General features: G+C 43.6%; 2 protein-coding genes across 4 annotated transcripts; one reads left to right on the forward strand and one right to left on the reverse strand.

Annotated features, from left to right (window-relative positions):
- Positions 1–41: 41 nt before the first annotated feature.
- On the reverse strand, positions 42–6626 carry LOC106580690 (dehydrogenase/reductase SDR family member 12). Of its 2 annotated transcripts, none has more exons than XM_014162024.3 (10): positions 6488–6626; positions 4811–4944; positions 4529–4611; positions 3780–3875; positions 3475–3556; positions 3318–3379; positions 3076–3180; positions 2630–2720; positions 2229–2366; positions 42–1286 (listed from the first exon to the last, which is right to left on the reverse strand). In XM_014162024.3, exons 1-10 carry the CDS (start codon positions 6556–6558, stop codon positions 1171–1173), a joined length of 978 nt encoding a protein of 325 aa, XP_014017499.1. In that variant the 5' UTR covers positions 6559–6626; the 3' UTR covers positions 42–1170. The 2 variants fall into 2 exon arrangements, with proteins under 2 accessions (XP_014017499.1, XP_014017498.1); XM_014162023.3 differs by having other exon boundaries at positions 2229–2372.
- Positions 6627–7066: 440 nt separating this feature from the next.
- On the forward strand, positions 7067–14798 carry LOC106580691 (AP-1 complex subunit sigma-3). 2 transcript variants are annotated; one of them, XM_082966719.1, is made up of 6 exons: positions 7067–7307; positions 8289–8467; positions 9311–9419; positions 13432–13569; positions 13656–13706; positions 13893–14798. In XM_082966719.1, exons 1-5 carry the CDS (start codon positions 7305–7307, stop codon positions 13689–13691), a joined length of 465 nt encoding a protein of 154 aa, XP_082822845.1. In that variant the 5' UTR covers positions 7067–7304; the 3' UTR covers positions 13692–13706; positions 13893–14798. The 2 variants fall into 2 exon arrangements, with proteins under 2 accessions (XP_082822845.1, XP_014017500.1); XM_014162025.3 differs by having other exon boundaries at positions 7072–7307; positions 13656–14798.
- Positions 14799–15128: the final 330 nt, after the last annotated feature.

Consider the following 15128-nt stretch of genomic DNA (forward strand, 5'->3'; position numbering starts at 1 on the left):
TCTGCAATACAGTAACAGTCAGAAAAGACTTGGAAGCTGGGTTTTACATAAGTTAATTTTATTCAAGGATGAATTTACAAAATACATATATATAGCTTATCACTTCCTCAAACTGTTTAAGTGCCCCTTCAACATCAATAGTATTAAATAAATATACCTTAGCTGTATTGGACATGTCAGGTAATGCTGTGGTTCCCCCCTGTACCGCTCTGGTCTGAATAGGTAAAAGCTCCGTCTACCTGCTGATAGTGAGAGATCTCTTCATGCCTGGGCTCAGTCTAACCACCCAAAGGGTTATACTACAAAGCAAGATCAATGATTTAGCCAGTTAACTTGCCAAAATATTCTGAAATAACTTGTAATTTTTTTAAGATAAGCATAAAATTGGCATGGTCTAATTGACTCAACAACCAAAAACACATATCTAAATGTAGGTTTCAATAGTTATGTCTGGTTGTTAATCAAAGTTATCTGGCTAACTCTGATCCTGCTTTGTAGTATATCCCTCTGGTGTTTGCCCTCCTGATGTTGTCATTTTGTTAATGTACACGATTCATGGATCAACAGACAACTTCATAAGGTTGTAATACTAAAATAAGCACTTGGGTAAATTAGTTTGAACACGTTCAGAGCAGAGTAAACCAACCAACCATGTGTTGTTAGGCTGGGCCCATAGCAACAGGCTGTGATGTGATTTGTGGATGAATAAGGAAGTGACTTTGGTCACATCAGATTCCCATCTGATTGACATCTTCCATTGAGTCACTGTGTGAAGTGGTAGAAAAGCAACATAATGTGTTTGTTGGGTTAAATGTATAAATAACTGAAAAGTGCTTTCCCTATCAGCAGCTCAAAGGCAACAAGGTAAAGAACCCTTTTCAGGGAACCCTAAATCAGCATCATCACCATCAAACTGTTCTGTTTTAGCTTAAACTGTTCTGGAGTTAGCTTAAAATAAAGTGTTTTAAGCCATGTAGTGGTTACATATTAAAGTGCTCTAGTTCAATAAATATCTAAATTGTTAAAGTAGTGCAAATCAAATCTAGTAGGACGCCCCCTCTTCTCTCCTCCCACCTCCCCCCTGACAGGTATGTGTAGACTGTTAGCTTTGCTGAACTGGTTCACAGTATACGGCACTGGTTCCAGTGTGTACTGTAGTACTGGTGTGTCTTAGTGGGGCTGGAAGGTCTTGGCCAGATCCTCCATCACACTCATGAACTTCTGCTGCTCCAACTGGGAACTGTGGGTCCAGGCCAGGGGCAGGTGGGCTGACACCATCCTACGATCTGACACACACACAATACAATCTGTTTTACAACCTGGTTTGTTAAAAGATAAGCATTTACTATTCACATTGTGATTGATCCATCCTATAGCCGTGTCAATGAAGTTATCTAGAAAATACAGGTCAACCAAAACCATACAATGTAGGCCTAGCTGTTGACCCCAGATCCCCTGATATGTATTGTGTAAATGCAGGCGCAGAGATGAGGGGGTGTCTGTGTTAGGGACTCTATTGAAGTGTTTCTTTGCTATGCCGCTGTGCTGGGGAAGGTCACTGAGGTCGCCGCAATGGAGGAAGAGGGCGCGTGTCAGAGAGGGGGTTCCACTGTACTCTCTGGCAGTATCTGGTACCAAGAGCTCCAGCTGCAGTGGACCAACGCCAGAAACCCAGCCCAGCCCAACCCACCCTGCCCGCTACCCCCAACCTCCCCTGTCTTCTCATGCCCTCAGTCAAACCCACACAGACAAACACTTCATTCAGACAGCACTCATCTTCTTTCTCTCTCCGTTCCCTCTCTCTAAAGCCCTCCCATATGCTCCAAATATCCTCTTTCCCTCTATTCTTCTTTCTTTCCCTCTCCTTCGCTCTCTCCTCCAATTCTGACTGAGGTTCACTGTACCCGAGAAGCCTGGATTTTTTAAGAGCTCTTGTTTTCTCCAGAAGCACAGATTGAGAATGGGTTGTGAGGAGAGAGTGTGGATCTGACAGTTAACCCACGACACTCCACACTGGACCTCACTTTGCTGTCTTACTGTAGTTTTGTCTCTCTCTTCTGGTCATGACCTCTGATACTTTACCACAAAACACGTATTAAATTGCTCCCTGTAATTGGTAAACAAACGGGGACAATCCCATGCTTCAGACCATTCTTACTTTTGTTTGTGAAACTTGATTTAATGGAGAAGTTGTGTGGTAAGTGTGTTCTGTGTTTCTTACTGCCTACCCTGGAAGAAGCTTCCGCTGGGCTTGGTGGCGGCGGCCTCTGAGATGGCCAACCACACCACGGTGTCAGCCCCCTGCTCCGGGGTCCTCAGGCTGTCCTTCATAGACTGGTGGAAGTCAGGCATGGCATTGGCCACCGCTACAACTCCAGAGAGAGACGCATCAGTAACACAGATATTTTATTCTAATAATCAATTGTTCATCAGAATGTATTACGTTTTAAACTGTTTTTAGACTATTAGATTTGTATTAAAACGGCATCGGATTTGTATATTGAAATTGTAAATCTTAATAGTAAATGTCAATCTCCAAATGTGGATATGTGTATACAATGTTGTCATACTTAGAAACAAAGCTGTTTGCTGCTGGTAGTTGTGTAGCTGTGGTGTATTGATACAGTACCTGGTGTGTCCACCCAGCCAGGGTGCATCACTGAGAAGTGGATGTTGCTATGGGTTTTGGCCCACTGCTCTGTCATCACCACCTGTTGCCTCTGAAACACACACACACACCAGTAGCTGGGACCAGTTCAAACACACATCTCAAATGTAACATTTCTGACCAAATAAAATCAGCCCTAGACCATGGGACAAGCACAGACCAGCAAGAGACCACCACATCATGCATTTACTATAATTGTCTCCAACCCTGTATGGATGTCTGACCCATAACAAAATGTGCTGTGTTCCCCTGCTCCCCTCACCTTGTGCTGTGTTCCCCTGCTCCCCTCACCTTGTGCTGTGTTCCCCTGCTCCCCTCACCTTGTGCTGTGTTCCCCTGCTCCCCTCATCTTGTGCTGTGTTCCCCTGCTCCCCTCACCTTGTGCTGTGTTCCCCTGCTCCCCTCACCTTGTGCTGTGCGTAGACCATGGTCCCGTCATAGCGGCCTATTTCTGTTTGCAGGTTCCCTGTCCTCAGCTTCTGGACCAGCATCCCTCCAGATGAAACTGTGATCTGAGGAGGAGGAGGGAGGGGAGACAGGAAACATTAAATACTCATAAACAGGACACACACTAAAGTATATATATTTTTTTGGGGTCAAATTACATCTAAGAGAAAAACTGCCAGTGGGTTGTGGGTTTTAAACTCACCACTCTGGGCTCTGCACTCTTCTCCAGTAAAGGAATCAGTCCCCTGGTCAGGATATACACACCTAGAGATAGAGAGAGATGTGTTTCTTTCGAGGGGTTTTGAACGGAAGTGGTTTTGAGACTGAAGTATTCCCATTAACCTCTGTCATTGACTCACCCATGACGTTAGTGGCAAAGCTCTTCTCCAGCCCCTCAGCGTTCACATCCCTCTCACTCATGATGCAGCCTGCATTATTTATCTGTCCACGTCAATCAGTCAATCAATAATCCTACATTATGAATACTGTACACATGTAAAACTACATAAAACATGGGAAGAACTCTGTGTACACTTATAGAAAGAGAGAAGCCAGGGAGAGCGAGAAGCCAGGGAGAGAGAATGATAAAATGCAGGGTGATGACTAGAGGTAGAAATATGTTACATGGTTATCACTTTGATTCAAACATATGTTCAACACTCACCAGTACATTCAAGGCTTTGTACTTCCTCTTGAAGGCCTCTGCAAATTCCCAAACCTTCCGTGTCTCCGATAGGTCCAGAATGTGGACATATATTTCCTGAAATTGCATGATTATTACACTCTGGTTGCAGGGGCACACAGCACAAGGTGAGGGGAGCAGGGGAACACAGCACAAGGTGAGGGGAGCAGGGGAACACAGCACAAGGTGAGGGGAGCAGGGGAACACAGCACAAGGTGAGGGGAGCAGGGGAACACAGCACAAGGTGAGGGGAGCAGGGGAACACAGCACAAGGTGAGGGGAGCAGGGGAACACAGCACAAGGTGAGGGGAGCAGGGGAACACAGCACAAGGTGAGGGGAGCAGGGGAACACAGCACAAGGTGAGGGGAGCAGGGGAACACAGCACAAGGTGAGGGGAGCAGGGGCACACAGCACAAGGTGAGGGGAGCAGGGGCACACAGCACAAGGTGAGGGGAGCAGGGGAACACAGCACAAGGTGAGGGGAGCAGGGGAACACAGCACAAGGTGAGGGGAGCAGGGGAACACAGCACAAGGTGAGGGGAGCAGGGGCACACAGCACAAGGTGAGGGGAGCAGGGGAACACAGCACAAGGTGAGGGGAGCAGGGGAACACAGCACAAGGTGAGGGGAGCAGGGGCACATTACATGATTATTACACCCCCCCCCCCCACACACACACACACACACACACACACATTTTGAGGGTAAGAGAGAGGCCCAAACTCACTCACTTTATTTCCTGACTCCTTGACAATGTCAGCCCTGGCCTCCTCTGCTTTGTCCTTGTTCCTGCACACCATGTGGACTGTACCACCTGGAAAGGGGATGGGGGGATAACAGTAGAGCAAGCGTGGCTGAACCAGGGGTGTATTCAATGCGGTGAAAAGTGATGATGCTCTTCCTCCGAAGACACACATGCACTCACTAACTCACATTTACACACACACACTCGCTCTCTCTCTCTCTCTCTCTCTCTACTCTACTCTACTCTACTCTACAGACACACACCATACCTCTCTTGGCGATGGCCATGGCTGTAGCTCTCCCTATGCCACTGTTGGCTCCAGTGATCATGAAGACCCTGCCTGCCATGGACACTTCCAGGTCCTTTTCCACAAAGTGTTTGGCGGCAGAGAGGAACGCGCTCCTGCAACACACACAGATAGACAGCAGTCAGGTGGAGGATATCCATCCACTGCTCCACTCCACAGGGTGGTAGAGGGGGACATTAAACCCCTTTCCATTTGAAATAATTCAGTGAATGATTGATCGAAAACAGATGAAAAGAAAGTAGGTCAGTGCCAGTGTACATAGATGTCCTGGGGTCAGTTATGGTCAGAGTGGGGAGACAGCATCTAAAATGGAACAAATTCAAAACAGTTTAGATATTCAGTGAGCAAGACAAAGGTCTAACAAAGGGAAAGACTGTCACATCATCTCTTAGGTAATGTGAGAAGGAGAGAGGAGGCGGTTCTGAGGCCACCGCTGGTGACAGCGACAGCAGCCTGTGTGCCACGTCAAGGGGTTCAATGGCAGCCATTGTTCCCAATGGGGGATGAAGGGAGTAAGGCAGCGCCGTACTTAGGGATTGTTTTGGGCTAAATGCATGCTCTGTTTGGTGGTGTCATGCAGCGTAAACACTAGCAGAGTCGAGGGTCAGGGCGGGTAAAGAGACTGGTCTCTGCAAGAAAACACAACATTGAACAAAGGAAGTGGGGAATAAATGACAAAGGCACCTCTTCAGTTGGATGTGATTGCTTTGTTGTTTAGAATGAGGAAGGGCAGTGTGTGGTCTGATGCTATTGGTAAATGTTTTATCAATAGTTCCACATGATGGCCTTGACTTGAGCTGGTGGATATCCAAATAAGATTAAGCTTTGTAGTTAGCCTTAACGACCCAATTGATTAGTAATATGATGGCAAAAAGTCAACGGTTCTTTAACAGTTGTGTCCATTTAGTGGTTTTTACAACACAGCAGTAGTGGCCCAGGCCCTGTTTTCCAGATCTTGGGTCGGTTTTGCTATCCTAATGCAATACTTAATCAATGAGGGTAAAATAACTCAAATGACAGTGGTAAGCAATACAGACATGAATACATATGTATTGTACATACAAGTTACAGGTCACTGACTGAGGCATTCAAAGGTCATACTTTCTGCTGCAGCAAAATTACAGGATTAATCAAGACAGGGTTGGAACACTGCTTAACCATTGTTCTCCATCTGTTTCATTTGTTGATGTTTCTTTTTACCAGTGAACATCTAGAATCTACCGGAACCACTGTGATGTTCACTGAATGTTCACTGTGATGAGTTTAAAACTATCTTGCCAAAGGATGAACACACATGCACAGAGAGAAAGAGAGAGAAGGAAAGAGAAATGAGAGAGCGAGAGAAGGGGGGGAGAGAGAACGAGAGAGAGAAAATATACACATTGTTCTGGAATAGAAAATATTTATTTTGATCATTCAGTTTTATACATTTTATTGATTTAGTTTGTAATTTGTGACATTTGTAGCCAGGGATTTGACTCCATGAAATATCAAAATCAACTATAACAAATGTGTGCGTATGGGCCCAACAGATGGGAGACCAGTGATCAATTGCCTACTGTTCTCCAGAGTAAATATATAAGAATCAATGTGATGATGATGATGATGACAGAAACACCATAGCGGATAAAATCTTACCTGGTGAATTCAGTCATTCCTTTCAGAAACCACGCGGAGTTGCGGTAAAGAGACATCGTTGTATTACCCATGGAATCCTCTCGTCCGTCGTCCGTTATTGCACTCCCTCCTCTGGTTTTAACTTGGACCAAACCCACGTGTGTGAATTTACATTGGATGACACCTTCGGCCACCCAGCGGCGAGTTGGGATCAACAACTGAAGCACAATCAAACTCGGTGTCAACTGGTGTCATCTCGACACTGTCCATGATGTCTATAGGCTTGAATGAATGAAAAAAACAATCCTACTGAATCTCCAATAGGTTTGCGTAGCAAATTCAGGAGTTGCATGCACAGCATTTCAAATTAAATTTCAACAACCGCATATTTCAGTAACAGAAGAAAATTAAATCAGGGAATTATTGATAATAATTCTGGGGGAACTTAGACTATTGTCGGTTTATATAGGCCTTTAGGCTACAATAGAAAAATCCAAAAGAACACGCAATATGTCTGTCGATGGAAATGAAATAATAGACTCACATAATTTGGTTTGACAAACAGGATAATATGTATATTTGATCATAAACCAGTTAGTACAGTACTACAATGCACCTTGCCCAGGAAACTCCTGTGAAAGGTGTGAACCAATTCCGACCAAGCAAAGCAAAAAACGGGGCGCGGCAGTCTAGACTAGAGAAGGTACGGTTTCACAACTTAACCCACAGCATTGTTGGAATTTGACGATGCCCGTCCCTATGTACCGGTTTTACACAAGAATGTAGTTAACATTTTTTCCTTCAACTGTCGGCCTTACTCTCACATTGCAGCTTCACGATGGTGAGTAAAATGTCTGCTTTTGGTTCCATGTTTTGACATATTTTACAGGGCAAGTACATTCTCTCTGTCGAACATGCACCTGTCCAAAAGGTGAGTAGGCTACAGTAACGGTGTTGTGTATGGCACACCCAGTACCTCCACCTGTTTGCCCGGACGCTACAGGAACTTAAAGAAGCGTTGAAGCTGGCTCCCCTGAAACCACCTCTCCCACTTGAACAGCTGTGCCGTCTGTCTTACATAAGAAGCTGTTTGTCGATGGGTTGTTTTTATACTAGAACGTTTTGAAAGTCATGTGTAAGTTACATTTTTGCAAAAACTGGCCATTTTATGGAGAATTGTGAAATATCGTTTTTGTCTGGCACAACAACCAGGGTGGGTATAATTTGTGGAACGTTCCAACAGAAATCTGTTCCAAAAACTTCGTAAATAACAAGGTTGCCAACAAACGACGCATATATAGTTGTATAGCGGCAGAATAAGATACCGGGTAAGGTGTGGGCTATTTTTTTCACTCACCACGTTGATTCCGAAAAATGTCTGTTCTCACTCTGGTAGCCTATGGACAAACATTAAGAATAAGCTATGTGGTGAGTTGATGCCTATTCGACAGCTAATTAGCTAGGTGAATTGATCATGCAACTTTGTATGCGTTGTTTGTTGGCAACCTTGGACTTTACGAAGTTTTTGGAACAGATTCCTGTTGAAACGTTACACAAATTATACCCACCCCAACAACCACTTATCAGTTAGAAGTGTTGTTTTGAATTGTGTTTCGGATTGCAACACATCAACTAGGCCTAAGTGTGTAATTGTGGGGTGTGTGAGTAGCATGCATGGATATGTCAATTCATGTGTTACATGAGCATACTATGTCTGAGTGTATTTCTTCAATCTGTTGCCTACAATAATACCCATTCTAGTCATTCTATTTCTATGATTTGGGTCCCATGCGAGTCAACTTCTTGCCCCCTCCCCCCACAGATGCACTTCCTGCTGCTGTTAAGCCGGCAGGGGAAGTTGCGACTGCAAAAGTGGTTCACTCCGATGACGGAGGGAGAGAAGAAGAAGGTGATCAGAGAAATGACTCTGATGGTGCTGGCTCACCCTCCCCACTCCTGTAACTTCCTCCTCTGGAGGGATCTCAAGATTGTTTACAAAAGGTGACTGAGGAAGTAGAACCCCGGTCTGGATCTGTCTGTGGTTTACCTTCGATCTCTTTCTCTTATACTCCCTTCTCGTTGTCTCTGATTTTCTTTATTTGGCAGATTATTTGTTTTCCTATTTTTGACTTCTGTCTTTCTTTCTTTTGTCTGTTGCTCTGTTGACCCCTATTGCTGTCTGTGTTTACCCCCTGTCACTATTGTCTCTGGGCTGGAACAGACTATGGTGCCTGTGTACTGTAGTGTAGAGGGAGGGAGGGAGGGATGGGAGGAGGGAATTGGGTAGGCTGGAACCATCCTTGGCTCCTTTATTAGTGGTTCATGTTTAACCTCCTAAACCCCTTCCTCCTCACCAATCCTCCTTAGGCACACACACACACACACACACACACACACACACACACACACACACACACACACACACACACACACACACAGCACACGCTCAAGTTAAATATACACTGATTGTACAAAACATTAGGAACACCTTCCTAATATTGAGTTGCACTCACCTTTGCCCTCAAACAGCCTCAATTCATCAGAGCACGGACTCTACAAGGTGTTTAATACATTCCACAGGGATGCTTCCCACAGTACTTGTGTCAAGTTGGGTAGATGTCCTTTGGGTGGTGAACCATTCTTGATACAGACGGGAAACTGTCGACAGTGAAAAACCTTTGCTGACACACTCAAACCGGTGCGCCTGGCACCTACTACCACACCCCGTTCAAAGGCACTTAAATCTTTCGTCTTGCCCGTTCACTCTCTGAATGGCACACATACACAATCCATGTCGGTATTGTCTCAAGGCTTAAAAATCATTCTTTAACCTGTCCCTTGCAGGTATGCCAGTCTCTACTTCTGCTGTGGTCTGGAGGACCAGGACAATGAACTGTTGACCCTGGAGGTGTTGCAACGATATGTCGAGCTGCTGGACAAATACTTTGGAAACGTAAGCATAATGTACAGGCAATGTAAGGGATATTTATTGGCAGGTTAAGGTCTCTCTGGGGGAAAGGTTTAATAACACAAGGGGAAAGTATAGGTTAAATTGATGAATAGAAACTAAATGTTAAGGTCTATGCTTGTACAGTATTTTCAACATTGTATAATCTTAATGGTGCCTATTGCCTCTCATTGATGTGCTGTTCTGTTGCCCTGTCTGCTCTGTGTTGCCCTGTGTTCTGTGTTGCCCTGTCTGCTCTGCTGCCGGTGTGGGTTGCATATCATCTTTAACTTTGACAAAGTCTACTTCATTGTGTGTGTGTGTGTGTGTGTGTGTGTGCGCATGTTTTACTGTACTTGTGAGTATCAGAATTCCTCACAAGAATAGTAAACCAACTAAAAGTCTGAGAATTGAGGACATTTTCCCAGTCCTCACTTGCTATTTTAGGGTTAGGGTTGGGGTTAGGGAAAATAGGATTTTGAATGGGAATCAATTGTTGGTCCCCAAAAAGTCCTTACATGCAGGGGTGCAACTTTGGTTTTAGGAGTGGGGGGGACAACCTGGCGAGTGGTCTTTTATTGTAAATAGAATGTTTCTAAACACTTCTACATGAATGTGGATTCTACCATGATTATGAATAATCCTTAATGAATCGTACCTCCAAGACATGCTAACCTCTCACCATTTCAATAACAGGGGAGGTTAGCATTTTATAGTACGTTCTTTGGATGATCTTCAACTGCAGTAATTTATGTCTGAGATTATATGAACATGACTGAGCATTCAAACATATCTGTATCCATTCATCAGTCTCCCAGGTCTTCCTCACATTTTTGTTTTATATGTTTTGTGTCGTTGGGAAAAGCCTCTATTACCCCTTGATACAGTTTGGAAATCAACTTTAGAGGTTAATCAGACTGCCTTACAATAGTTTAAATCTTTGAAGCTTCTGACAAGCCAGTGTTTACTGCACAAAGAGAATAAAGTGTTGCATCTGCGAAAGTTCCTCAACATCACAGACTGGTCCCCCTGGCTACCTGACCCTGCTGAGACCCCTGTCACCATCTGATCCTTATCAGATGAGGCATGAGAAGAATTACTTTGATGTACATTACATTATATTATCCAAGAATATAATCAATGGTTCAATAACTGAAATTACCATTATTCCCAGACCCCTGGCTGTAGCATATCCATCAACTCAAGATGGAACTTTGTATCCATTCACTGATTGTTATAATATACTGCAAAATTCACCTGAGCTCCGAAGACTGGTCTTCCCTGGCTGTCTGACCCTGCTGGGACACCTGTCACCATCTGATCCTGCTAAGACGAGCATAGTGTTGCGTACTGACTGTGCATCATGACAGTGAAGCCTGTAGAGCTGTTTATACCATGTCAGTGTAACAAGTAGGAAATGAACTAGGGAAACTGACAGATCAATAATGTTACATTGCTATATTGACTGTGATTGGGGTAAAAATATCTAACGTTAGCCAACATTTGGATAGCTCTAATGGTACATCAACTGGAGAAAACAAAGGCTACCAAACATTTCCATACTCACAGCAGCTGTTAGATACTGCTACCTGACAGTTGGCTAGAGGCTAGAGCTGAACTGGCTGTGGTAGCTACGCACTAGCTCTAGTTCATTCACTTCAGACAGAACTTCAGTCGAGAGGGGATGAGACATTAGCAAATGTTACATGTCAGTTACACTGCTAGCTCATCACTGGGAATAAATAAAAATTTTCTGTTAAGTCCTACAGCAGTTACTTTGCCAGCTACATCAGTCAAATAAAGAGTAGCCAGTTTTTGCTCTGCTTGCTTTTACAACTTGGAGAAAAAGCACAACACACACAGACAACTGCTGCCTCTGTTCGCGTGCTATGTGGCAGGGATGCCAGTTCTAGCAAAGATTTTTAGAACAATGACCACTCAAAACCCACCCAGAAGGCCTGAAAACTAGCCCATTGTTTTTTTCCAAAGCAAGAGAGGTGTTGCCACATTTATACAATAAACCCTTATTCCATAATGTTATTGAGCCAATTAGGAAGGAATTGGAACGACTAGAAGCAAAATGAGTATTTCATCAAAATAATTATTGCAAACATGACGTAATAAACACATTTTAATATGTCGCAAGAGAAGATAATTTTCCCTTATTTAACTTGCCAGATCATTTTCCATCAATGGATGTCGATGTAACTAATTTGACTGCTATGATTAAACAATAAAGCACGAAAGGGTATGGTACAGTGCATATGTTGTTACGTTACAGCCTTATCCCTCCTAAAGCTACACACAATACCCCATAATGACAAAGCAAAAATAGGTTTTTATAAATGTATAAAACATTTTAAGCGGAAATATTTCAAACGGATTGGCAGGGATACACTCTAACTCGCAGACATCATTTACATACTAAGCATTTGTGTTTAGTGAGTCTGCCAGATCACAGGAAGTAGGGATGACCAGGGATGTTCTCTTGATAAGTGCGTGAATTCAACCGTTTTCCTGTCTGCAAAGCATTCAAAATGTAATGAGTACGTTTGGGTGTCAGGGAAAATGTATGGGGTAAAAGTACATTATTTTCTTTAGGAATGTAGTGAAGTAAAATTTGTAAGTCGCTCTGGATAAGAGCGTCTGCTAAATGACTTAAATGTAAATGTAAAAGTCGTCAAAAATATGAATAGTATAGTACAGATGCCCCATTAAACTACTTAATTAGTCCTTAATTGAGGACTTCTTCTGATAACATAAGCACGCAAGGGAGTTCCATAACTTCCATTTCCACTCGTGCAGCCCCCAAGAACTTTGCTTGATACCATTTTCCATAAGCGAAGCAAAAATCGACATAATGGAGTTTAAACCACCTCCGAGCAAATTATCTAATGAGCTCTAGTGCGCCCAAAGTAGTTTTCCAGTGTTTTGTCGCTGTTATTTCTTGATACCATGTTTTATGGAAAAGGGTTGATGGGGAAAAAACGGTGTCTCAATAATGACAAGTTAAGTAGCCTACCTGCAACTGGTCAAAAGTTGTCATGACTGTCTCCTATCACTCAAGTGACTCAGCCAATAGTTGACTAAGCTGCCTGCTGCAGTGCTCTCTCAACACACACTCACTCACTCACTCACTCACTCACTCACTCACTCACTCAGCAACAGCCAGCCTCACCGCCTGATAGTCAGCAGCAGCAGGTCACAGTGAAATATATATTTATTTTATTTTATAAAAATTCTTTTAAAAGTAGCCCAAAGACCTGCAACCCGTGACCAATACATTTTCACCCTCAACATCGTTTTCAAAGTAGCCCAATTTGCGGGAAAACTACAGACATGGCAACCCTGCTCTGTGGCGTCCATGCATTCCTAAATCCAGCAGGCTGAAACCACCAAACAGCCTAACTGACTGCTCTGAGGCGTCCGCATGGTCCTAAAGCACACACTGATGCCGCATTTTGTATCACAATGCACTGATAAAACTGGGTGGGGGGAACATGTCCCCAGTCAAAGTTGTGCCTCTGCTCACAAGTATAGTAAGATGTTTTATGTGTGTGGTTATTGGGGAATTACATGAAAAGTGCAGGCTTGTGCTCAAAGTAAAATGATGTGGTTGGTCTATCAGCCAAATACATCAAGATGCATACAGTCACACTGAGATACCATCCTAATCTATTGTTACAATGTCAAAATAGAAGTCATCTGAAATTGTATAAGGAATCAGGATCCATAGTAAACAAATCATACTACCATGCTCATCTATTAGAGTGCCGACTCCCAACGGATATTTCTGAATGAAAGTGACGCCATCACCCTGACCTGCACCAGACAGGACTTGACAGGCAACCTAAATAAAAGACCAGTGGCTGACCTTAGCACAGTCATACGCACCTCCCGTAGCTCACCATCTCTTTCTGCAGTCCCCTACAACCCTGCCTCGTTCTTTGGCCGATCTTGGGAGTGTGTGACTCATAGATGGACTTCAACTGTGTGTATGTGTGTGTGGGTGGCGCAGGTGTGTGAGCTGGACATCATCTTTAACTTTGAGAAGGCCTACTTCATCCTGGATGAGTTCCTGGTGGGAGGAGAGGTCCTGGAGACCTCCAAGACAGCTGTGGGCATCGCTATGGAGGAGGCAGAGACACTACAAGAGGTGACACACACACACACACACACAATCACTTAAGTGTGACACACTTGCCAAAATATTTAAATATGTTTATTCTGTTCTCTCAACAGACAATGGAGGAGTATATGAGTAAACCGACCTACTGAACCAATAACAGGGACGTGAGTCGAATCTTTAGACTGAAGAATCCTTTTCTCAATTGCCATAAGTGCCACAACATTTCAAAGATTTATTCAACTGTAATACTCTTCCATTCAGACAGAATACATAGTCTGTTTTATATAAGCACTTTCTATTACTATTAGTCTTTTTTTGTACTTTTTACTCCTTTTCTCCCCAATTGGTAGTTCCAGTCTTGTCCCATTGCTGCAACTCCCGTACGGACTCGGTCAAGAGCCATGGGTTCTCTGAAACACGACCCCGCCAAGCTGCACTGCTTCTTGACACTACTCGCTTAACCCGGAAGCCAGCCGCACCAATGTGTCGGAGGAAACAGTGTACAACTGGCGACTGTGTCAGCGTGCATGCGCCCGGCCCGCCACAAGGAGTCGCTAGAGCGCGATAGGACAAGGACTAGGCTGGCCAAACCCTCCCCTAACCCGGATCACGCTGGGCCAATTTTGCGCTGCCTCATGGGTCTCCCAGTTGTGGCCGGCTGCAACACAGCCGGGATTGAACCCGGGTCTTTAGTGATGCCTCAAGCACTGCGATGCAGTACCTTACCCTGCTGCACCACTCGGGAGGCACCTATAAGCACTTTCTAAAAGATGCATTAGGAGTTTTATCATTTAAGAGTTCATTTTAAAACACAGAGTTTAACTTTGAGATTTATTTTTAAATGTGTTATTAGTTCATTAAAATAATTTTATAATGACATTATATTTGATAGGATCACATATGTTTTACAGTAATTGTAGCCTACTTTGCTTTATCAGATTTTTAAGCAAGTATGTTATTTTAGCATGTTGCTGCTGCATTTTCAAATGTTTTATTTCAGTTGTGAGTTGATCCAAGGACTGTAACCACAACTTCTTACCACTTCAAAAGTCACATTTATTATTTTAATTCTATGTTGGCTAACAGAGCCACTGCCTGCACAAACGTGATAGTGCCTTATTGTAATGTTTTTCAGTTGGCAAGCTAGAGCCAGAGGGTTCTAAGATTGAAGCTAAAGGTTGACATTTTGGAAAGTGATGCCTACTCACAGTGCCGTTAAAGTTGTACTGTCTGAATAAATAGTTTTGTTTCCAGAATAGTCTGTCTTTTTAAATGTTAGTTAGGGTACGTTGTTTCCACCTGTTAAATTGATTATCTCTTGGTTTTATTAGTGGAATTGATAGTCATCGTTCTGAGAGAAGCCTTACTTGAAACACAGACTAGATCCATGAGAGAGAATCTGGTACTTACAGGTATCCAAGAGAAAGAAGGAGAAGTTCCTGAATCTGCAGTTAGAGAGTTCGGTCCTTACAGCGCTTCAGATTCCACGCGAAGCTATTGACAATCCAACTTCAACGTGTACACCGCTTCAGACAGAGGGCAGAGGTATGAACGCCCAATCGTTGCCAAATTTGCTTTCTTTAAAG

The sequence above is a fragment of the Salmo salar genome, chromosome 20 (assembly GCF_965601325.2).
Source record: "Salmo salar chromosome 20, fSalSal1, whole genome shotgun sequence".
Taxonomy (NCBI): Eukaryota; Metazoa; Chordata; class Actinopteri; order Salmoniformes; family Salmonidae; genus Salmo; species Salmo salar.

What these genes read in the sequence shown, in the direction of transcription:
- LOC106580690 (XM_014162023.3), bottom strand. Translation starts at nt 6,558, where the DNA reads ATGGGTAATACAACGATGTCTCTTTACCGCAACTCCGCGTGGTTTCTG. An exon ending in TCAAGGAGTCAGGAAATAAA is followed by an intron (nt 3,876 to 4,528) that starts GTGAGTGAGTTT and finishes ATGCAATTTCAG; the next exon opens with GAAATATATGTCCACATTCT. An exon ending in TGGTCTACGCACAGCACAAG is followed by an intron (nt 2,721 to 3,075) that starts GTGAGGGGAGCA and finishes TGTGTGTTTCAG; the next exon opens with AGGCAACAGGTGGTGATGAC.
- LOC106580691 (XM_082966719.1), top strand. An exon ending in TGGACAAATACTTTGGAAAC is followed by an intron (nt 9,420 to 13,431) that starts GTAAGCATAATG and finishes TGGGTGGCGCAG; the next exon opens with GTGTGTGAGCTGGACATCAT. An exon ending in AGGCAGAGACACTACAAGAG is followed by an intron (nt 13,570 to 13,655) that starts GTGACACACACA and finishes TTCTCTCAACAG; the next exon opens with ACAATGGAGGAGTATATGAG.